This window comes from Fundulus heteroclitus, chromosome 3 (assembly GCF_011125445.2).
Source record: "Fundulus heteroclitus isolate FHET01 chromosome 3, MU-UCD_Fhet_4.1, whole genome shotgun sequence".
NCBI classification, from domain to species: Eukaryota; Metazoa; Chordata; class Actinopteri; order Cyprinodontiformes; family Fundulidae; genus Fundulus; species Fundulus heteroclitus.
Window position 1 is genome coordinate 36,086,896 of NC_046363.1, and position 24,768 is coordinate 36,111,663.

Genomic DNA, 24,768 nt, shown 5'->3' on the forward strand with positions numbered 1-24,768 from the left:
AACCTTTCTTCCTGAAGTGAGCTGACATTTAACACAAGACTTACAAAAGTTTGATATCTGATTATACATGCCTGGCCACACAAACCGTCTCGCAATTCTACACAGTGTTTTCTGAAACCCCATATGTCCAGCCCATGGAACAGTGTGTCCCAGATCCATTACTTTCTCTCTAAACTCCTGTGGTAATGCTAAGGACTGCACATCCCCTTTACACTGATACAGAATTCCCCCTTTTACTACATAAGTAGCCTCAGCAAGAAATCCTGGACTGCCCTGTGCATTTCCTTCAACATCAGTCACCTTGTCAAACCAACATTTTAAAGTTGGATCCTGCCGCTGAAGTTCACCCACATTTACTGGAAGGTTAACATCTAGCAGTTGAGATGGTATCAAAACGTCATCTGGTTGCCTGGCTAAGCCTCTCATCTTCTCTCTTCTTCTCTGAGCTCTAGATTTAGATTGTTTAACAGGCCCTGTTTCCCATTCTTCCTCAAAAAATGGTAACTCCCTCAAGACATTTTGTACACTCTGTGCCCTTGTGGTCACCATGCTGTACCCTGTAGATCTTGCTTTAGACTGAGCCTCTACAGATTGGGCCAATAGGGCATCCCTTACTTCTAGTTGGGCAGCATTTTCTGTGTGTGTCACTGACTGCTCTCTGTGAGGATGTAGTCCTGCCTGTTGGATGAGATCTGCAATAATGGGGACATCATTACCCAGAATAACTGTGTACGGCAACTTTGAGGCAAGAGCTACTGACATGAAAAATGTGTGCCCTCCCACAGTCAGATATACGTCAGCCATTGGATATACATGTTTATCCCCATGAATGCAGCTTATATGAGACTGCTCCCCAGTCCACCTCTCTCTAGGTATTAAGGAGGACAAAACAACGGTCTGAAATCCACCCGTATCTAGCAACGCTATTTCACGCTTACCATTAACTAAAACTGGTGCAGTATGAGCAGCATCCTGAAAAACATGTCTAGTTGGCCTGGGCACAGTGCAAAACAGGGATGGCTTAGACTGATTAGTAAGGGGGCAAAAATACTGAGTGTGACCCAGTCCATTACATAAATAACATCTTGTATCGCGCTTAACTGCACGAAAAGGGGAATTCTTAGCTGCATCAGGTTTGTACTTAGAGTTATTCTGCCTACTGCTAGAGAATACCTTGTTCTCAATCTGACCAAAACCCCGTCCATCCCCAGAGGACTTACTTCTATGGGCAAAGTTGATGTCCCGTCCAAAGGTTCCATGTTTTGTCCCTTTTCTCGCAGCTGTGAAGACCTCTGCTAGTTGTGCCGCCTTCTCTGCTGTCTTAGGGTCATGCTCACGAAGCCACACTTCCAGTTCAGGGTTGACCATTAGCAGAAATTGTTCCAAGATCACCGTCTCAGAAATTTCTTTCACAGTTGCCTTGTCTGGTTTAATCCACTTGGAAAACATGTCCTTGAGGCGCACATAAAGCTCCCGTGGCGTCTCCCCAGGAAGAATGTCCATAGAACGGAAACGTCGACGATAGGTTTCAGCTGTAATCTCATATTTTTGCAAGATGGCCGCCTTCACTTTTTCATAGTCTTCTGAATCTTCAATATCCATTAAGACATAAGCACTTCGTGCCTTACCAGTCAGTAGGGGAATAAGCCGGATAGCCCATTCATCTCTTGGCCATCGACAGACTTGAGCCATTCTTTCAAAAGTAGTCAAAAAATGTTCAATGTCATCATTAGGTGAAAGAGGATGCAGTTTAGGTTCTCTGTGCATGCTGAGGTCCCTCTCAGGTCTGACGTGATTGACTCGTTGGCTTATCCCCTCAACTGGATCATCACTGTCATCTTGAGGCCGCTCCGCTCCAGACTCTTGCTGCTCACCTCTAGGGTCTTGCTTCATCTCATGTACTTGTAGCTGCATCTGCTGAAACTGGTGCTGCATACTCTTCCATCTTTGTTCTTGACGGGAGGCATCTTTTTCCATCTGCTGATCTCTTGCTGCTTGAGACCGAATGAGTGACTTAACCAACTCTGTCAGCTCCTCAATCTTCTCTGGGTTACTGGCTGTGAAGCCCCCTGGATCACTGGGTGGTTTGGCTCCATCATCAGGCTCCACCTGTTGGTCGTGCTTCTTCTTTTCTCTTTCTTTTGTCATCCTTAGCTCCACTTTATGAATCCGACACAAACTCCTGACACCACTTGTTAGAATGGCCCTTAGAGGCTGGCTGAAGCAGGAGACTTGAGGCAGAGAAAAGGTGCACCCACTTGGTTTTTATTGTCCAAACTTGGCAAACAGGTCACAGGAGCAGCCACAATTCTAAACAGTAATCAATGGTTTGGTTTGTTGACAGGTCATCAGTGCCAGCTGAGAAGAACTGCACAAACCATCACAACTGAAAATAAAATACTTTAAATCACAGTGCACTTTATTCATAAACAATATTGTAAAACTACATTTTAAGTGTCATAGAAACAGTAATGAAGCTCTTCATTACATAGAAAAATCACATTCTTATATAAACAATATATTTTAATCTTGTGAAAAGTTATCCCTCGAGCCCTGAAGTCAATAGTCCGTCGATTTAAACAAAAATACGCCGCACAGTGCTAAGGTATCATTAGTGTGTTCAGCTTGAGGGTAGCAGGTCGACCGCCCCAAGATGGCGGCCGTAATTCCTGCGCCGCGACAGTCAATGCGGGGTCTACTCTTATATTGTGTCTATGAATAAAACATCCATAACTTGCTGTAACTCTACAGTTTTGGGATCAGGAGCGGTGCTCCTTGAGCGCCCCCTGCCTAGAGGCCAAGGAACTGCTGGCCTCACCTACAACCCGTTCTTTGCCGTTTCTGATCGCCCAGCAGCACGTAAACATGTTACCTGCACACAGTTTGATGACCAAAACACAATTCGTAATCCACATACATTAAAATATGGAAAATCAGTTCTTAACTGTTTGAACAATTGAATTTACAATCTAGAGACAGAAAGATGCATTCACAGAATGGAAGCCAGCGCAGTAAACATGGGATTGTGCAATCTCAGGGGAGGCCAAGCTCGCTGCGGCCTCACCGGCTTCGCTATCAAGCGCCACCAAGGATTTGAAAATAGCGAAAAGTCTGCGATTTTAAAGAGAATCTGATCAAAAATGAGGAAATTAGATAGAAAAAAACTTATTACAAATGACTAAGTGAATCAAAATTTATATTATATTATTATATATTTTCTTTGCCTGGCCTCACTTGCCTCCCCTGACTGTACGTCACTGGCTGAACCCAAGCTAGATTTATGTTTGAGAAAACAAGCACATGCCGTCATATCTGACATACCAGTAACGAGTTATGCAGACTGACAATGACTAATGCATGTCCGAGAATGATTATGTAAAAACAATACAACATTTTTGTGTTGTGGTTGGAGCTTAACACTGTTCTCACGTTGTTTAGAATCTCATTCTGAATGAAGACGGAGATTAGAGCGGTTGATCATTAGGACACACAGAGGCAAGTGGCTTAAAGTTTAACTTGACAGAGTTAGATCTAAATCCATTATTTAAATATAATCCAGAACCCACAATGAGACTGGAGAGATGTGTTTTTCTTCTGCTGAACTTGGCAGTGTCATCAGCAGTCTCCCTCCCTACAGTAAGTAATTTTGTTCAGATTTGTTGAATTTGATAGTATCATGCATATTACATCTTCTGTCATCATAAGACAACCTCATCTGTTTTATTTGAAATAAAGTATAAGTAAATGGATGCTATGGCCGTGTTACATGTCAGTTACTGTTCAACAACTTGGTCACAGACTAACACAATGACACCAAAACCATTAAAAATTCTGTGTAACCAAACTGTGAAAATATTGGACAAGAAATCAGTATAGTTTTACCACTGTACAAAATTACAAAAAGATAACTTATTAGGTTGTGAGAACACCAACTGAAAAAGTCTCTTTTTCTGTACCAAGTCTGTGTCACACAGACCTGTTAAATCGCATTGTAAAAGTAAAGGTTAACCCATATCTCCTTTGGTCCTAAAGCTCATTAGAAAATCTTAACCAAAATCTTAAACAATAAAACAATGAATAAGCATAACAGCTAATTTGGAGAGCTGCATTTTAAAAGCCCAACGTAATTATCCGTTCTTCGCTGGTGCTAACCAGACTCTATAATACTTTAACTCCAACTTCAAGACTGCAAACTCACACGGCATATATTACTTGTTACTTGTTATTTATTGAGTTTTCAGTGTTTACTTTTAATAGTGAACACATGTAATATATTTTTAACACGTTTGTCTGGGAACAAAATCTTTAACATATATCAAGCTTTCATATAAATTGTCAGTTTTAATTAAATTTTTCAATTTTGCAATATCAGGTAGAGATGGAGATAGTTGGTAAGTGCTCTATGCGTTTTCTTTCATATCTTGGCAGATTTTTTTTTTCTTTTTGAGGAACTAATTTGAACCTCTAAGGAATAATGTTATTTATTTTTTTTAGATGTTGATGAACATGACAACATCACGGAGGGTAAATTTAAATTTCTTTATTCTTTTAAATAGATTTGTGATTAGATCGTTTCTCATTTATAACCACTAACTTCCTGCCCTTAGATTTAACGCTTGATGATATCCGTGAAGTAAGTTTGGTACCACAAGCAGATAATTAAGGTGGTATTTTTAGTACAACATTTATGCACGCCAGTTTTTTCTTCTATAAAAATGTCTCATGCACATTTTATTCAGCCTCCAAACCTTCAAAGGAGCACCATTCTACCTGGTAACAATCTATGGACATCCCCAATTTCCTACGTCTTGGATAGTGGCCTGGGTACGTACTTTTATTCTATGAAAGAAATCTTTTCAAACCATGTTTTTGCATTTTAATAGCTCCATTTTTTAAGGAAACACTCTAGCATAAACCGGTTCACTTCTAAAATCAGGTTGTGCAACTCAGTAAATGCCAGTTTAAAAGCGGCTCTTGCCAACATTTTTATGTGAAGGAAAGACAATTGAAAGTGATTCAGATTAAATAAATTTCTGCTTAAATTTTTCATATGAATATTCCCATGATTTAAAGCTCAGAGCTACACAAAGAATAATATCATGTCACATATTTTCTGTTTCATTGCTTTTAAATTGATTTTGAAATGAAAGACTTGAACGCCAAAGGAGTCATCATGAGAGCCTTTGACCAGTTCAGAGTGAAGTCATGCATCGATTTCAAACCCCGTGATTCTGAGGACTATTACCTAAAGATCCAAAAGTTAAATGGGTAGGTTCTCTATGTTTTCTTCTTATTTTGAACAAAACATACTGATAAAAACATTATGCTGTTAATGTAAACATGAGGACTCAGAAATATAATAATATTTCATACCCTAAAACACATTAATGTAAATAAATAATATTAAATCAGCAGTGTTTATCACAATCTGACCTTTGAACTGTTAGACTGTCTAATTCTCTCCTGTACCTTTTATGGATATGATTGGATCCATGAAAGATATGAGGATCCATGTCTGATCCATGGATCTATGGGTCAGACATGAATGCTTTGTTTATATTTTAGATTTTGAGTATTTTCTTTTGAAAGCAGAAAATAATTAGTTCATCTTGCAATGCAATTTGTAAATGAAATGTTGTCCTGGTTTGAAGATATGTTGCTGTAATCTAGTTATTTTTTGTGAAAAGACATAATCCTATCTTTCTGTTATTCAGGCTTTTAAAGCAATTTAAGATTAATGATTTGCTTTAAATTTAAAATATTTTGACAGCTTAGGATCAGATATGACCCTAGATATTAAAGACTGCACTGACTGGAGTGATTTAGGAAATTTTGGATGGGGTCTTGTTTTGAATTATTAACACACATTGTATAAATACTATTTTCACAATTTCAAAACCGTTCATGGTTTTTATATACTTTATTTATTTGAAGGTTCTGATTGGTGTATTTTCTATTCTAGGTGTTGGTCATATATTGGTAGAGTATTCGCCAATGGACAGGACCTCTCTATTGGTGCTGGCTGTGAATACATTGGCATTGTTGAGCATGAGATTCTTCATGCTCTTGGCTTCTACCATGAACAGTCTCGATTCGACAGAGATAATTATGTACAAATTGTATATGCCAACATCATGACAGGTATAACAGATATTAGATTTTCTTTATATATTGAAATATTTTTACAGTTGTTTTGTTTTTGTAAAATGCATAAGGTATGAAAGTATATCAATCAGTTAGTTATGCTGGGCTAAACATTCAGTTTCCATTCAACATTTGCACACAGGGCACCTCAATGGCTAGCACCACTCTGTGTTGTTTTAAAGGGTTTGTAATGTTCCTTTATATAGGGCTTTATAATTTAATTCAAAAATAATTCTGGATTCATGAAGTTTTAGACCTTAACGCTAAAAATATACACTGCTAAAAATTCAAGGAACAATCTGAAAACACATCAGATCTTTTTGGAAAATACATTATGCAGGATATCCATACTGATATGGATTGGGTAATCTTTTGGAAACAACAGATGTCATATCATTTCATGAAAATGAAAATTATCGACCCAGAGAAATTAAGATGAAGCCACAGAAAAAGTGAAACTGAAAAACTGATGGGGTAGGGCTAATCCAATTTTCTGCAATGTCATTGCGGAACCTCAAAGCGGTGATTGGTAGTTTGTATAGTCCCCACATGCTTATATGCATGCCTGACAACTTCAGGGCATTCTCTTTTCGTCATGACTTCTCCAAGAAAATAACCAGGGCTTCACTGAGCTCCTGAATAGTCTAAGATGCAAACTCAGACTGCCTATAACAATAGGTCTAATGATTTAATCCCGATACCTAATGGCAGTCAGGGTACCATTGAGGGGTATAAATGTCTGTGTTTCACACTATGGATCTTTTTTTATATATATATTTTGCTGTCAAAATCACAGAAGGGTTACTATGCTTCTGTATGGTTTCTGTATGGGTTATAAGACAGCCAATACATAACAGCTAACAAATATATCAGGTCATTCCCACCAAAGGTGGTATTAGCTAAAATATTTGCACACTAAATTAAAACTTTATAAAATGGTAAACAATAATGTTACTTATTAACTGAATTATATAGGAAATAGGAAAACAGCACATAGCTGGATTTTAAATGCAAAATACCCTATTCTTGTATAGCTTTTTATGAAGTCTGACAACCCTAAGGGCTTTACACTACATTCATTCATTAACCCATTCACGCACACATTCACATCCTGATGACAGTGGTGAGCTACATTGTAGCATACAATCGGTGCCACAGGACCCTCTGACCACTAATAGCAGGCGACAGGGGTCAAGTGTCTTGCTCAAGGCTGAGACAAATGGAGGAGGGTTTTAACTGGCAATCCAAGTCAAACTCCCTTCCTCCTGCTCCAATGTCACCCTACATTTAGCATATGTAAACTTTCCCAAAGTAAATGGAGTAGATTGTGATTGTAACGGTTGTTGCTGGTGAACCCGAAATTCAGCCGGACACAGAGTTATGTAAAAAGGAGTTTCATGAAAAAAGGCAAAAAACAAACCAGGAGATGCAGATTTCACTGGTATTGAGTCCAAGCTGGTGGAGCACGGAGACAGGCAGAAAAACACGGTGGCAGAATCACGAGTGCAAGGATGACGATATGATGATCTGGCAGTGAGTAAGTGAGGCAGGTATATTAAGGCAAGTGAACAGGTGAGCTGAGTTGGAACTTAATTAGGGAAAACAAGTGGGAATGGTCTGGGCAGGTGACTGAACTGACTGGGGAGTTAACAGGAAGATGGCAGGGTCTGGCTGACTACTGAATGATAAACTGAGTAAATAGAGCAAAGTGCAAGACAAAACCAAAACAAAAAAAAAAAACTGTGACAAACTAAAACAGAACCATAACTGTGACAGTGAACATATACCATAGTGTCTTTATTCCCTAACAATACCCTACCAGCTCCATATGGCTGCCTTCTAAAACAGCATAAGCTAGAATGCAAATTAATTAAATTAGTGCGCTGTTGCTTAACACATCTGTGTGACTGAACTCTAAATTAGTTAAAGTACATGAAAAGTGTGACCAAAGAAAAACAAGAAAAAAACCTGAAAGAAATCTGAAAGGGGGTAAATATGTTTTTTTACAGCACTGTAAATGTCTGTACACTATTTTCAGTCATGCCCTTAGACATTTCATATCTCCTGTTTTTCTGTTACAAACTGAATATAGACAGCTATGTTCAGTCTCTCTAAACTATAAATGAGTTATGCTTTTTAACAAACACTTCTCAGTAAATTTTTTAAGTGTAGTGTTTTCTGTGTCACCTAGATAAAGAGCATAATTTCAGAAAGGTTGCCAGCAATGAGAGCACCGTCCATGGCACCCCATATGACTACATGTCAGTGATGCACTATGGAAAGGATGCGTTCACCAATGGCGATGGCTCAACAATTATTACCATAGACCCTAAATTCCAAGATGTGATCGGTCAAAGGCTTGAGATGAGTCCTACGGATGCTAAAGAGCTGAACCTCCTCTACAGCTGCAGTGAGTGCTTATAGACTGTTGAACAATATGGAGAAAATGTTGAAATAATAAAAAATTTGTATATTTACTTTTTGTCCTTGGCCTAAGGTAGCACTATTCTTATCACCAAACATTCCATATATGTTTGATACAACCTTTGATTGATAATTAATTTGTTTAGTGCCCTTTAAGTCACTTAGGACTGACCTAAATGCTTGTTGATACCAATAAATTCATACTTTTTTACTTTTTAAACTATTGGTTTAGTTTTATCATATGGAATGAAATTGACCACTTTAGACTGGTCTTAACCCCTATGTTTCACTTACTAAGATATAGAAACTTAACTTATTTGAATTATACCGTTCACAATTTTTGCTTTTCATGACACACTATGAACAGCTCTTAGAACGAACATTGTTTCTGTTTAATTTTTTAACGTTTAATTTAGTGTAATTATTTTAATAATGTTATATTGTTTACCTAACCACCATCATCAAATATTTTCAGAATTACAAGAAAATATTATATTAAAATTAGTGTTGCACCGATACCGATACCAGTATCGGATGGGGCCCCAATCCAGCACTAAAATGGTGGTATCGGTATCGGCGAGTACCAACAAATAGGGCACCAATACCATTTTAATCTTTGTATGTCACTTGAACGCAACCTTCTCTCTCCCGATTGGTATTATACATGTTTTATAAGTTCATGAAAGTTACACTATTTTGGCATTTGAGAGCCAAAAGTTTATTCAACTATTGTCACCCATTCCAGGTAGGCAATAAAAAGTTATACTACCCTAAGAACTATGCAGTTCTTCATATATACACACACCTATCAATTTCAAACAGATGGTATCAATATGGTATCGGTATCGGGCAATACTGCCCAGCCAGGTATCGGGTATCGGTATCGCGACCAAAAAATGGCATTGGCGGACCACTAATTAAAATCAAAACCATACATTGACGCACATAACCTTTCACTTTTTCAGATGAAACTGTTGCTTTTAAGATCTTCTGTGGCTTTTCTAATGGAACAATGTGCAATATGAACCGCTGTTCAACAAATGGTAGTGACTGGGAAGTGGTTACAGACATTGATGGGGATCCAAGCTCTGACCACACCAATCTACCAAGTGGAAGTGGAGATAATGGTACATTTTCCTATTTTTATTTTCTTATTAATGATAATAAAAAATATGATTCTATGATTTGGTAATTTGTGCAATTTCCCCCCTGATATTTTTAATCAGTGTCTATAAAAAACACATTAGATTCTTAGTCATATTTATAGGTGATTTAATTTATAACCCCCCCCCCCCCCATCCCCCCTTCCAACACCCACCTCAGATCCCCCACAAACAACCTCTTACATGCCTACACAACATGTAAATGAACACAGAAGATTGAAAACTATGAACACTATGTTTGTTTGTTCTTTACTCATATTTATTATAGCCCAAAACATGACAAAATAACAACTTCCTTTAGGTTTCCATAACACCACTGCAGCTCAACAAAAGGGGCACTTCATCCATGCAAGCACAGCATCAGGTCAGGAGGGAGATTCGGCCAAACTGGAAACTGAGGTAGTGAAGCTGAAAAGGGGATGTAATGTCCAGTGTCTACAGTTCTACTATTTCCACAGTGGAAATGAGTCAGACGAACTTAATATCTGGATAAGAGAGTTTGAAGATGAACAGTACACCACAGGAACTCCTCGTCTCATGGGGCAGATTACTGGTAATGTACAATTATTAACAACAACTGAACCATTCATGTTATCATTTATCTGTTAGTTGTGTACTACATTCATTTCCACTTTTACATCATGTAATATTGAAATTTTCCAACTAAATAAATTAAAAATTCTTACTCCAGGTCCACCAACATCTCAGTGGAAGCTCCACCATGTTTCTTTGAATGCCACCAAGCCATTCCAGGTTGTTTTTGAAGCTCGCAAAGGAGCAGGAAACTCTACAGGAGGCTTCTCTGTCGATGACATCAATCTCTCAGAGACAGAGTGTCCACATGTTTTCATACAGATCGATGACCTGGAGAATCGTTTGAACACAAGCAGCTCTGGAACCAGAATCTACAGCCCACGACAATACTCTAAAGACGGCTATGCGTACCGTGTAGCTGTTATACTTGACAAACCAAATGTTGGAATGTATGTGCAGCTCTTGTCTGGTGAATTCGACGACCAACTGCAGTGGCCTTGCCTCCAAAGACAAATGATTTTCCAGTTGCTGGATCAAACCCCTAACAAGCAACAGCAAATGTCAAAGCAACAAACTTTCATTTCTGTTAGAACTCAAGTGACAGCTAGTGGTGAGTCTAAAACAAGATTTCGACATTGTAAAGAAACTGAGTTAGGAAAATTAAATCAAATATTTATTCTGAATTCATCTTTGTGTCATATAAACAGGTATCCTTGCCTGGAGCAATCCGAGGGAAAATGGATCTCCAGTTTTTAATGACAAAAATGAAACAGTCTATGGTGGACCTCTCTGGGGGTACAGGAGATTTACAAACGTAGAAGAGTTGCAAACCAGAGAGTTCCTCAAGGGAGGTAGCGCCATTTTCATGTTTAACTTTGAAGGTAGGTTATATGCTGTAATGATGACACTGTTGCAAATTACCCTGATAATATTGCAATAACTTGTTTTTTCTTATCTACAAAACCTGTCAACGTTCTTGGGGTATAAAATATTAAGTCTCTGATATATTAGTTAATGTTTTACACTCACAGAGAACATTTTGCCAATAGGTTGGGGGGGGGGGGATTACAGTGTAAGGTTAATAGTCAAAAGTGCATGTTTAGATTGTTCAGGGATGGCTCAAACACCTCTCACATTTTAACTTCAAAGTGCAACAATTTGCTTTCTGGATCTCATGACTCTTGTCATTCAATAGGTGGGAGTGTAGGGAAAGTGGAGATATGTTAAAATGATTATTTCAGTGACATTGTATTTTCTTTTTCTATTTTTGCTTAATGTTAGATCTCACACCATTGATCAATGGAACTAGCCTACCTTGTCATCAGTTAAGACCAGTGAACATAACAAATCCTCCCCCGAATCTGGATGAAACTCCATGCTCAGCACGGTAAAAAAAAACGATTGTCAAATTAATGACACCTTAGTTCTAACAACTTTGAATTTTCAGACAAAGTTATAAAGTTTATTGATAATCATTTGAGACTATAAAGAGATTTCAGAAATGTTGTTGAATAATGCTGTGATTTTCATAGTGTTCACCTTCTACAGGTATTCATATACAGGTCCTTCTCAAAATATTAGGATATTGTGATAATGTTCATTATTCTCCATAATGTAATGATAAAACTTGAACATTCATATATTCTAGTTTCATTTTACACTCACTGAAATATTTCAGGTCTTTCATTGTCTTAATATGGATGATTTTGGCATACAGCTCATGAAAACCCAACATTTTTATCTCACAAAATTTGTGAACCACATTAAGGCTGGTTCACACGGCAGGATTTTTAAAATAGTTGGCCGATTTTCAAAGCCTGAGAGACACCACACGTAACGATAAAAAATCCTAGATGAAACAGGTTTTTGTCATACAGTGTGTGGTGTCCGGTCAGACGACAAACTCAACACAACACACATTTTTCTTAAGATCATTCAGAAATCCGATGGGAAATCCTGTGAATCCTCTCAAGATCAAACGTGAGAATTTAGATGCAAACTCTAACCAAAATAAAGTCCTGACAAGGATTGGATTAGAACAGGGGTCCGTTCTTCGTACGTTGCTTAAAACATCCGAGATCAAATGAGACATCCAAGATGATTTCATCCGGCTAATCATGATCCGGCTAATTGGGTTCTTCAAACACACCTGTTGTTTATGATTAGTATCGCTGGATTGAGTTATCTGAGACAACTGCGCGTTCATGCGTTTGTTTAAAAGGGGAAATGTATCGATAGTAGAAACAATGATCAGCAGCGCTGCTATTGGCTGTTCAGCATGGCCAAAGAACGCCCACAGTTTCTCTCCCAAGCAGAACACGAGCTTTTAATGGAAGGTTATGCCGAATTTGAGTCATTAATTAAAACACCTCAAAATCTGTCGCTGAGTTAGCGACGTACGAAGAACAGACCCCAGGTCAATATTGGTTGAAAAACAGTCTAATTATCATTTTCCCAAACTAGTTTTATTTGTATATCTCAAGCAATTGCTCCTTTTTTTACATGGAAATATATCGCAATCTTTGTAATTTGATGAAAAAAACTATTCAGGAACATTTTGTCAATCCATGATTGTGATCAGAAAGTGGATCTGCTCAGCAGAATATACAGTATAGTAACTTTCTCCAGAATAGACCTCCAAATTTGATATGTTTATTTTTAAATGAAAGAAAACAAGGTTGGCATGTTTTGATGTCTTGCCCTAAATTACATCTACTGATGTTTCTGCTTCAACTAGGATGTTGTGTAACACCACCAGAAGGTGGTGCTGATAGCATGGCAGCCGCCGTAATGTCAGTCTGCCCCAGGACAACTGTGGCTACAATGTAGCTCACCACTGTCAGCGTGTGAATGTGTGCATGAATGGGTGAATGACTGATTGCAGAAGTATGAAACACTTTGGGGTCCTCAGACTGGTAAAGCACGATGAGTGCAGGCCATTCACCGTTTACCATTTGTGAGAAAACAATAGACTCAGTACTAACTACTTTAGTGGCGTCATATAGGAGACAAAGATAGCTAATATGATTAGCGCTGAACCAGTCTACAGGATGAGACATACAATTAGTCACAGAAAAGTTTTGCCAATAGCTATGTCTAGGAGAGAAATAGGGTTAATCGCTGAAATACATTTTCCAAGAATCTGTCTAGTGATCCATGTGTATCTAAAAATACGTTCTATATCATGTATTAACATCAATCATGCTTCATAAATTCCTGTTTTTTACCTATATCTTTTTTTCTAATTTTACAGGAATCCATCTAACACCCATCAATCTCCTACTGTCACGATTTGGGTTTTGTTATGGTTTATGTTAGTTATTTGATTACTAGTTCTCTCTCCAGTCTTAGTATTAGCTCTGGTTTTTATTATTTACTTGTGTTCTGTTTAGTCTTAGTTTGGTTTTATAGCTTAGGTTTGGTCTTTATGGTTATTTTGTTTCTGGATTAGTCTAGTTTAAGTTTCTGTTTTGGTTTAGTGATTCTCTTAATTTAACCAATTGTGTCATAGGTTTAGTTTCTGTTTTTAGGTTGGGTTTGTCTTGATTTATCCTGAAAGTGTAATGATTGATTAAAACAGAACCCAGTATTCAGCCGGACACGGAGCTAATGCTTACAAGGATTTATTAGCAGGAGATCCAACAGAGCAGGAACAGAACAGAAACCGGTAACTCAGAGGCAGATAACTGGAGGGGAGTAGGCAGAGCTTCAGCAGTCGGACTGGTAGGGATGGATGAGCAGCAGAACAGTCCGGATCCGGGTAACAGACAGGACCCCAAAGTCCTCAAGGGTTCTCCCAGCTCGGTTACTCACAGGCAGGCAGGTTCTTGTTCCAGAAACCAAGTGGACAGGTTTCGAACAGGCAGATAGAATCAGACTGGGGACAGGGAGGCTCGGAAACAGAGAACGAACAATAACAGGTCGGGTAACAGGCAAAACTAGAAGACAGAATGGCTGGAAGCTCTTACCAATGGTTTGAGTAGAGACGTTCTGGCACTGGAGGATGACTTGAACAGAGCTTATATGCAGGTGGAGACAGGTGAAGCCAGTAGAGGTCGATTGCAAGCAGTGTGGGGAGTGACCAGGTGTGTTGATTAATAATCAGATCAGCTCCAGTGCCAGCAACATTACAGAAACTGTGCACCCCATGATGCTAAACTCCTGGCTAGTGTATGTTTTAGCATTAGGGGGAGACTGCACAGTCGACACCCACCAAGGGCCTTGCATCGTCGTCGACTCCGCCCTCGAAGGGCCCTGCATCGTCGTCGACTCCGCCCTCGAAGGGCCGTGCTTCGTCGTTGACTCCGCCCTCGATGGGCCGTGCTTCGTCGTCGACTCCGCCCTCGAAGGGCCCTGCTGATATAATTATCAGACAGCATTGTCACGATTCTGTTCTGGTATATGTTATTTTTTTGGTTAAATTAGCTTTCCTGTCTTAGATTAGTTTATATTGTTACTGTTTTTGTTATCCTGTCCCTGTATTAGTTCTGGTTTTCATCATGTGCTCTGTTAGTTTCTGCTTTATTTTCTATCTTAGGTTTAGTCCTTATGTTATTCTGGTTCTGTATTTACCTAGTTTAGATTCTGTTCCCTTCCACTGGTCCTGGCAGCTCCCACAGTCACATCCCCACCCTTGATCACTTCCACCTGTTCTGATCAATTAGTTTCACTCTGTTTCATCTGTGCACTCCACTATATAGTTCTGCCTCAGCCTTCAGTTCTCCGCCAGTTCATTTACGAGCCCATGGTGAGTTTTGTTCTAGCGTTCTCTTTTCTGATTGACCTGTCGATGCAAACACAATTGCCTCCTGATTCTGAGCCAGCCTGAACCCGTTTTTCCTGCCCTATCTGATTGATTAGTCGTTTCACCGACCCAAATCTGCCTTAGGATTATCCAAGCTTGCTTTATCCCTGTCTGTACTTCTGCCTGTTTTTGGACTGCTTTTTGTGTACCGGTTTTTGGACTGCCATACTGACCATTGAGCCCGCCTGTCCCTGTCTTGCCAGTCTGAGAGCAATAAAACGTCTTGAAAACATATATTCCGCTTGTCGGCCTGAATACTGAGTCCACCTGTTCAGTTCCGTTCTTTACAGAATGATCTGGCCCTAACATGCATTCAACAGCTAACAAGCAGCAGAACCGGTCAACATGAACCAGAGGCCATGACATGAACCCGCTTCCTGCTTGGAGCGTTTGCTCCGGGAGAATTATTGTTCTCGACGCTAAAACCTCGTTCCCGGTTATAAGAAGAGAGAGTTACTCACCCAGAGAATCCGGTGTATGCTCCGCTCATGGTTTTAATCAATGTCAGTTTCAAAACTCTGTGAGGCTGTGGAATGGCCAGTCTTATCTACCATTTTCATGTTCCAGCGTGTTTAATTACCGATTAGAGCTGTTCATGCTGGCTTATCAGTCAATGTGAAGCATTAAGAGCTTGCTCCAAACAGCCACGGCAAAGGCAGCCGTCAACCCACTGACAAAAAAAAACAAAACAGCTCCACGAAACCAGAAACCCGACTGTGCAGCCTAGTGGTAAAACATGTTGCTGTTTTACATTTATGAAATAAAAATGACAACTTACAAGATGATACACAAACAAAGGAGAACTAAAGCACGCACCACTAGGGAATTTGCGAGAATAATAAAAAAATATTTTCTTTACACTGCTCAAAACAAATAAAGGAAGGAATTGAATAGCGTACCGCGCACGTGACGTCACCATCTCATGAGCAACGCCCCATGCGGCTAAGGTAGGACAAACAGGTTGGGAGCGCTCATAGCAACCAGCCATTACACGTACAACAGATACAACGATATGACCGACTTTTCAGCTGTTAAACTATCGCAAGAAGAAGTCCCAGGCGCCCAGTTTACTGGTAGAACTGTCGAACAACATACCAACGTTCAGCTCAAACGATGGTTTGAGTGTCGAGGGCTTAGAAAGACTGGAAAACGGGCAGAGTTGATAGAACGGTAAGTCGATATTTTTTTCCTGCTCGGCGTTCAGGGCGTCATCTGCCGTTTTTTCTGTTTGTAATCACCGTCCAGGAATCGGTATATTTTGCCAATCAAAATAACTGTTACATACCTGACGCGAGCAGGCCAGCTGGACCGTGCGCATTGGTGGCAGAGGCAGGCGAGCGACGCCAGAGGCGCCTTTGGTGAGTGACAGGGACCCAGACCAGGGGGTCGAGCCCGGCTCGAGCGAGGCGCACGGGTGGCACCGGGCGTCAGGGGAACAGAGGGGAGAGAGGAAAGACGATACAACCCCTCCACGAGCCGACGTCCGGGCCCCGCGGGTCAGGATGTTTTTTCGGGTTGAACTGTTGTGAAGGCCAACCGCACAAGTGTACCCAGCGCACACAATTCTCCTTGGCAGTCTTGAATTTCGGGAAATTAATGAAGAAAACATCCTTCATATGCGGCCTATCAGCGTACCTCGAGTCACAAAAGCAGTCGTTTTACCGAGTAAAACCAAGAGTAACGTACAGCTCTTTTACAGCGAAAAAGCGGAGGACAACGCAAGTTTGTCCTACCGCGTACCACGTGATATGACGTCACGTTCTAAAAATGTCTCGCTCTCGGAACGCTATTGAAGTCAGTTTAAGGTCTGGAATATTGACCTGATCGGTTTAGTAGCAGAGGGGGTTGTTGATCAGTTTCAGCTGTTATGGTGTTAATGAAATTAACAACAGGTGGCAACTCCCAAAAACAGCAATGGGTTCAAAGGTGGAGGCCACAGATATTTTTTTCAAATTTTTTCAGCTTTTCAGCAGTTTTGCATTTGTCCACCATCAGTGTCACTACTGGTAGCATGAAGCCATGCCTGAACCTTAGAGGTTACACAGGTAGTCAATTCAATTCAATTTATTTATATAGCGCCAAATCATGAAACATGTCATCTCAAGGCACTTTACAAAATCAAGTTCAATCATATTATACAGATTGGGTCAGATTATACAGATTGGTCAAAAATGTCCTATATAAGGAAACCAGTTGATTGCATCAAAGTCCCGACAAGCAGCATTCACTCCTGGGGAACCGTAGAGCCACAGGGAGAGTCGTCTGCATTGTACATGGCTTTGCTGCAATCCCTCATACTGAGCAAGCATGAAGCGACAGTGGGAAGAAAAACTCCCCATTAACGGGAAGGAAAACCTCCGGCAGAACCGGGCTCAGTATGAACGGTCATATGCCTCGACCGACTGGGGTTACAGAAGACAGAGCAGAGACACAAGAGAGTCCAACTCCACAGCAATATGTGCCATTGCTAGAAAGTTTGCTGTGTCTCCCAGCAGTCTCAAGAGCATGGAAGAGATTCCAGGAGGCAGGCATTTACTCCAGGAGAGCCAGACAGGACCTTTGCAGGCCCTTAATTTGTCATCAGGACCAGGATGATTGGCCGGAATTAATTATATAGCTGTATTGTTAGTTTTTGAGAGTTGGAACTCTCATCATCACCTCAATTCTCACCCTCATATGGGTGATCAAAACATCGCTCCTTTAACCCAAGCCAATAACAACCCTAACGACTCCTCGTTACAGAGGAGTGGACCAGTTTTGGTCCAATCTGCAGGCTTAATGTCTTTAACGACAGCCCATTAATAAGGGGTGGACTTGTTTCGGTTTAATTTGCATGTAATCTAAGCCATTACAAGGCCTTTGTTTGGGCAGTAGTATAAAGCTTGGTACTCATCATTACACTAGACCTTTTAAATTGGGAAACTTCCTGGAGAGGGAGCGAAACGTCTTCAACTACGGAAAACAAGTCCAGTTACTTTGTTTTTTACTTTTTTTGGAATGACCACGACCTGGATGACTGAGAATCTTCACCAGCATACGTCATTGTCCAGAAGACATCTGAATTGGCAAGTCCAGCACTGGTTCACTGAGTTCATGTCACAGACGTGGCAAAGTCTGGAGAAACTGCAGTGAATCAAGAGTCAATAATGTTTTATTGTCACCGTAAGTTACCTTGGTGAAATTATTTTGTTTTGAGACAGACATCGGGGCACAAACAATCTTTAGGGTCTGAGAAGGCTACAGTACATTCACACTGCAGGTCTTGATGCTCAATTCGGACTTTTTGCTGAAATCAGATTTTTTTAGGTCGCCGTTCATACTACTCTTAAATGCGGCCATCATCAGACTTCTGTCTGAAAGTTTCAAGTGACCGCACAGTGACCCGCATGCGCAGATAACAGAAGGAGACGTCACAGAGAAGTGCACTGTTTGAGGAAGGAATGCTGAATGTAATTCAGCATTCTGTTGTTTCTAGAAGTGCTGTTCTGCTGTTTCTAGAAGTGTTGAATAAAATTTTGTTTAAAAAAGCCTAGAAAAAAAAACAAATAAAAAAACGTGGATACCGGCCGGCATCTTCTTGTTATTATTAGACAGCTGTTGAGCAATGGGAGCCGACAATATTAAGACCACATCATAGTAGGAAGAAGTAATATAAGAAGAAAGCAGCACAGCTAGTAACAACGGTCTTTTATGGAGCGCTAACTGCTACCACTGTGTGTGGATGTGTAGTGAGAGACAGGAGAGTGACGTGAAAGATGGATGAAATACCACATGACTGTTTAGACTGTGGACACTTATATATCTGGCATGTATCCAAATTTGTACCACACATGGATGTGGCATGAATTGGATTTTTGGGGGCGGTGAAAAGATCGGAATTGGGCCGTTCACACTGTTGGAAAAAAGACAGATGTGGGTCCCATATGGGCAAAAAGATCGGATTTGGATCGCATTTCCCTGCAATGTGAATGTAGTCTAAGACCCGTACCAAGTTCCCAAAATCAGTCCTTTTTGAACGATATGAATTACTGTGATATTGCATGAATTAATAACTCAACGTATATTTTATGGTACATTTATACCTGCAGTAAATTCTTTGCAAAAAACTTAAAGCTTCATATACAGAACTGTGCAATGAAAAATTCCTGATAAGTTAGAGTGTGTAATATGTATTCATAGTAGTGTTGTTAGGCCTGGAGATGAGTCAATGAGTGTCAAAAACATTTGGCTTCAAAGCTTCTTTCTTGATTTTACTGTTATTCATTTTATTTTATTTTTTTGCATTTTCCCAATGTCTTTTAAACTTACTCCAGTCTGAAATATATGACTTGGACAATTAAAAAAAAAAATGTAAAATAGTTGATAATTTTAGAAATCCCTGTTGTAGATGCACATTTTATATAAACAACATCCCTTTGCTAACTTAAACTGAGCTCTTCTTTAAACGAATCACAAATGCTTTACCACAGTTGTATCTGAAGCAACTGAGTTTTCGCAGTTTTTCTCATTGAAGACATTTTGACATCTATCCAGGAATTTTAGTCAGTTCTGGGGGCTGCCAATTGGGTAACCTGTAGTTGGAGTTTGGCTGTTTTTAAGCACCTATAGGCGTTTCATCCCAGGTAATTCCAAGTCAGATGCTAAACAACGACCCATCCGTCACACTCCTGGATTGTTAGAGTCTGTCGTTTGGCGGAGTTTACTTGGCAACCTGAATCACGATAAGACTGCTCATGTAATTTCTTTGGAATGAGTTTCAAAGTACGAGAAGAAGATGCGAACATACCCCCCCCCCCCTCCCTATTCAGTGTTGACTTTTCTTGTCTGAAAAAGATGGCTTCTCTCAGCCCTCTTTCAAATCATTCGTCCTTTCGGTCCAAATCTGAACATCATGGCCATCAAAGTGTATCCTTTGCTTTTAAGGTGGATTTTAAGTGGATTGCTGTATGTAGACCCCAGCTGCTGGTGCTCCTGTGCTGCACCATAAATGTAAAGTAAACTAAAGTTTTATTTTCTCTGCTTTAATGAACTACCCAATGAGTACTTACATCTTATTGTTTCACTGTTTGTTCCACTCCTGAGCCAGAACTGCAGAACATTCCTTGTCCAGTAGAAAGTGTTACACTGCCACCTAGTGGTGAAATAGTAACAGAGCAGCAGTCTTTTCTTAGTTCAATCTGAATTGGCAGTTTAACATAGTTGATTTAATGGTGTTTGCTATGAAGGCAGATTTGTGTCTTTATTATTCAATCAAAAAAAAGGTTGCTTCAATCAAAAAATATATTTACAATTAAAAAAAATTCACTCCAATTAAAAAAAACCTTTTCAATCAAAGAAAAAAAAGTATTTGAATCCAAAAATATATTTGAGACTCAAAAAAATACATTTGAACACTGATTTTCTTTGATTGAAAATGTTTTCTTTGATAGAAGTCAGTTTTTTTTTGTTTGAAGCAATGTTTTTAATTGAAGTAGCATTGTTTTTTGATTGGACCATATAATGGGTAGGACATTTGTGTCTTTATCATTCAATCAAAAAATAAGTTGCTTCAAACAAACAAACAAGGGAATCAATAAAAAAAAGTCACTTCAATCAAAAGATAAACGTTTTCAATCATAGAAAATAGTTTTGAATGCAAATAAAATATTTGAGACTCCAAAAATTGCATTTGAACACTTTTTTTTTTATTGAAAATGTTTTCTTTGATTGAAGTAATCTTTTTTTGTGTTTGGGGTATACATGGGTAGGACATTTGTGTCTTAATCATTCAATTCCAAAAAAGTTGTTTCAATCAAAAAAATATTTTCAATAAAAAAAAAAAAAATTAAATGCAAAAAAAAATTACCCGTCAATAAAAAGGTATTGAAGAGAATGTGTTTTTTCGTTGTTTTTTTTTTTTTTTTTTTGAAGAAAAAAAAAATTTGAAGTTCAACATTTTTTGATTAAATAACTTTTTTTTTAAGAGAAAAAAGTTTTAAAGTTCAATTTTTTTTGATTGAATCATTTTTTTTTTAAGTGAAAAAAGTTTTGAAGTTCAGATTTTTTCGTTTGAATCACTTTTTTTTTTGAAGCTCAAAAAGTTTTGAAGTTCAAATTTTTTCGATTGAATCATTTTGGAACAAACGTACCGTGGTGGGCGGGTGCTTCTCTATTGGTCAGACATGTTTGATTGACAAGTGTCTACACCAACGACGTCTTTCTGACAAAGAAGTCTTGTTCGGCACTCCCCAGGCCAGACAGCTTTTTACCAGCAAGAGGGAACAGCGGTGAAGTTGTCGGTAAGTAGATAAAACAGGTTGAAAATAATTGTTGTCATGTTATTAGCCTATTCTGTTGATATTTACAATAAATTGTACGCTTACTAACTTTGTTCACGTTGAGGAATGTTTGTAATGGTGTGAGGTTAGATGTCTAAATATTTTCAGACAGGCAAGCAAAGTGGGCGAACCTATGGCCCCCACGCAGCAGCTTGCTATGTGCTAAAGAGCTACTGTGTTGAGTAAAGTAGCCACAGCGCTGCCTGTTTAGTAGATGCTTTTATCTTGAGAGCGGGATATAGGCTGCTTAAGCTGCTGTTAGTCGAGGTGCATGCGTCTCTCTCCCCCCTCCCCCCATACATTTACCGCTGGGTCCGGTGTCGGCCAAGTGCCATGTACTGTGCAGGGTATGGCAGGCCGTTTTAACATTTATTAGCTTGACTGAATATGTATACCAGACATCTCAAATACATTCCTTCCTAGTCAAAATTTACATTTCAGACATCTACAATAACATTTGTCCTATCTAAAATGAATATTTCAGATATCTTGAATATAATTCAAAGTAGTACAAATTACGTCACTTTCCCCATTCATGTGTATAGGGCTTTTATTTACAGACATCTACAATAACATTCTTCCCATCTAAAATAAACATTCCAGATGTCTAAAACTGAATTCCGACTAGGATGAAATCTAATTTCAGATCTCCATAATCCAGTCAATACTAGTCATCATCATTTCAGATATAAAAAATAAATAAAACATTCTAGATATCCAGATATATAATTCTTGACATCAAAAATATATTTCTACTAGTAGAAATGACATTACATATATCCACTACTGATTATATGACGAATTAAATTTGGAATTTCAGATATCTAAAATTTCAATATGCCTATACAAGGTTGTGTTGTGAATTGGCACTATATAAATAACATTTAAATAAATTGAATTGAACTTCTGGTCACAAAAAACCAAAACTTTTAAAATAAGATTATAGAATTGTTACATTACAGTTAATCTTTCTCCTCTTCCCATCTCTCAGAGTTACCCTAAAAGCCATTTTGTCTTAGCTGATCAGTGGAGTGGACATGAGTATTTCTCCAGACAGCCATCAAATAAACGTCACATAGTGCTAGGGTATTTTGTATGTCAGGGTTCGTTTTTAATCATGCCTTCCTCATTCTAGTGAATTCAGTCTATTTTAAGCAGAGGAATTTAGTCTTGGGTAGTCATTTAACTAACCATCCTTTTATGTTTCTTCTGCAGCATTGGAAGCAAAGTTGTACTACTTTGTAGCAAAAATGATTACAGTCTGTGTTGTCCGTGGAGGAGTTGCCCACCATTTTTTCTCAGAAGGGCTGTTTCAGCAATTTGCGGGCTTCCAAAGGCCCCTTTCAGACCAGAAGTTCTGCATGATCACAAACTCCGGGAGCAGCTAATCAAGGTATGAGTATAAACTGTCATTTGTCACCTTCAATACTTTTTAAAATGCTTAGTCCTGGATAATGTGGGCCTACCACAGATGAGGCTTAAAAGCCTCTGTGTGAAGTTTGCATGTTCTCCCTGTGTATATGTGGCCCCCTTCAGGCACACCGGTTTCCTTCCATTGTCCAAAGACATGCACTTAGTATGAGTTTATTGGTGGGACTCATGTGTCCGTCCATCCATTTTCAGACCCGCCTAATCCCTGATGGGGTGGCGGGGGTTGCTGGTGCCTATCTCCAGCGGTCACTGGGGGAGAGGCTGGGTGGACTCATGTGTATTCATCTTTATTCAGACAAAAGAAAGTGAAATCACCAATGAGGCTAATTTTGCCATTGAAGAAGCTGCAGACAGCATCAAGGGTTGCCTTAGGCATGTCCCAAACTGGAGAAAAAAGGACTCCCTAGTTCGCTCCGCTGTCAAGTTTATTGTCAACGGACCTATGAGAGTTGCCCACGACCAGTAAAATATTCACACCCTCTTATCTTAACAAAGGTGTTGATGTTGTCATAAGATCTGAGGGGAAAAAATGGGTTCCTCCATGTTTCTGTTAGCATACTTGTGTTGTGGTGCCTTTATCAGTAAGATTGATGGACAGGGATATTAATCTATACTTCTAAAAACCACCAACCAGGCCAGAAATCTGGATTTAGTGACAGATTCAGACCTAAATTTTAAGAAACAAGTTAAGGCAATTACAAAATCAGCCTTAAGAATATCAGATGAAATGTGTGATTACTTTGCAGGACCTGGAGAAACTAGTCCTTCTTTCATCTGCAGTCAGCCTAATTATTGTAACAGCATGTTTACAGATTTACCATTTAAATATACAGGGGTTGGACAATCAAACTGAAACACCTGGTTTTAGACCACAATCATTTATTAGTATGGTTTAGGGCCTCCTATTGCGGCCAATACAGTGTCAATTCGTCTTGGGAATGACATAAACAAGTCCTGCACAGTGGTCAGAGGGATTTTAAGCCATTCTTCTTGCAGGATAGTGGCCAGCAGGTCACGACGTGATGCTGGTGGAGGAAAATGTTTCCTGACTCGCTCCTCCAAAACACCCCAAAGTGGCTCAATAATATTTAGATCTAGTGACTGTGCAGGCCATGGGAGATGTTCAACTTCACTTTCATGGTCATCAAACCAATCTTTCACCAGTCCTGCTCTGTGTATTGCTGCATTGTCATCCTGATACACGGCACCTCCTTCAGGATACAATGTTTGAACTAGTGATGGGTCGATGAGGCGTCATGAAGCGTTTCAACACATTGCCAAACTGTATTGATACTGGGCCGATACTGTGTCACTGAACACTGACACCTGCTGGACCTTAAAAATCCCTACAGCCAACCTGGTTGACAGAGTTAACTGACACTGATTTGATGACCAAGTATACACAATACAATTTAAATCATTGTATGTTGCATTGCATTATTTTATATTTTCATTTGAATTAAACATATATTTGATTTTTTTTTTTTTTTAGATACAGTCAATAAATAATGTGAACGAGGATGCTTGTGGACTGGCTTTTATATTTATTTATTTATTAAAACATTTTTGCTACATGACCTTTCAATGCCGCCCAACCGTAAAGGCGTCTGCCCAACCTATCCATCAGTGGTGCGCTCCGATCAGCACCTGCTGCTCACAGAGCGAGACTGTGGTACAACACCATCACACCAGAGTTGCAACATGGTTAAAAATGAACCATTATTAACCGTTACTTTGTTTACAGTTCAACTTGGATTTTATTTACTGCGCAGCATATCTTTGCTGTGCGCAAATGCACACGCGTGCAGCTTAGAGGGAATAGAAACAGTTTGGCGTGTCAGTCAGTCAGGTTGTGGCTTCACTGAGTCAGGGCCTTGAGCCAGCAGGTCAAATTGATCAGAGTCTGGCCTGCTTGGCTCCACAAAAACCTTCCTACACCGCCGGGGATGAG

At 39.4% G+C, this 24,768-nt stretch overlaps 1 protein-coding gene across 1 annotated transcript in view; it reads left to right on the forward strand.

Moving 5' to 3' along the window:
• The first annotated feature begins 4,499 nt into the window (after positions 1-4,499).
• The window catches only part of LOC110366543 (meprin A subunit beta), a 156,915-nt gene continuing 136,646 nt past the window's right edge, over positions 4,500-24,768 (forward strand). Inside the window, exons 1-7 of the mRNA XM_036135293.1 lie at positions 4,500-4,524; positions 4,608-4,633; positions 4,740-4,824; positions 5,151-5,268; positions 5,963-6,141; positions 8,336-8,554; positions 9,534-9,695. Of these exons, the coding sequence (XP_035991186.1) occupies positions 5,174-5,268; positions 5,963-6,141; positions 8,336-8,554; positions 9,534-9,695 (655 nt within the window). The 5' untranslated portion in view covers positions 4,500-4,524; positions 4,608-4,633; positions 4,740-4,824; positions 5,151-5,173. The remainder of the gene's footprint in view (positions 4,525-4,607; positions 4,634-4,739; positions 4,825-5,150; positions 5,269-5,962; positions 6,142-8,335; positions 8,555-9,533; positions 9,696-24,768) is intronic.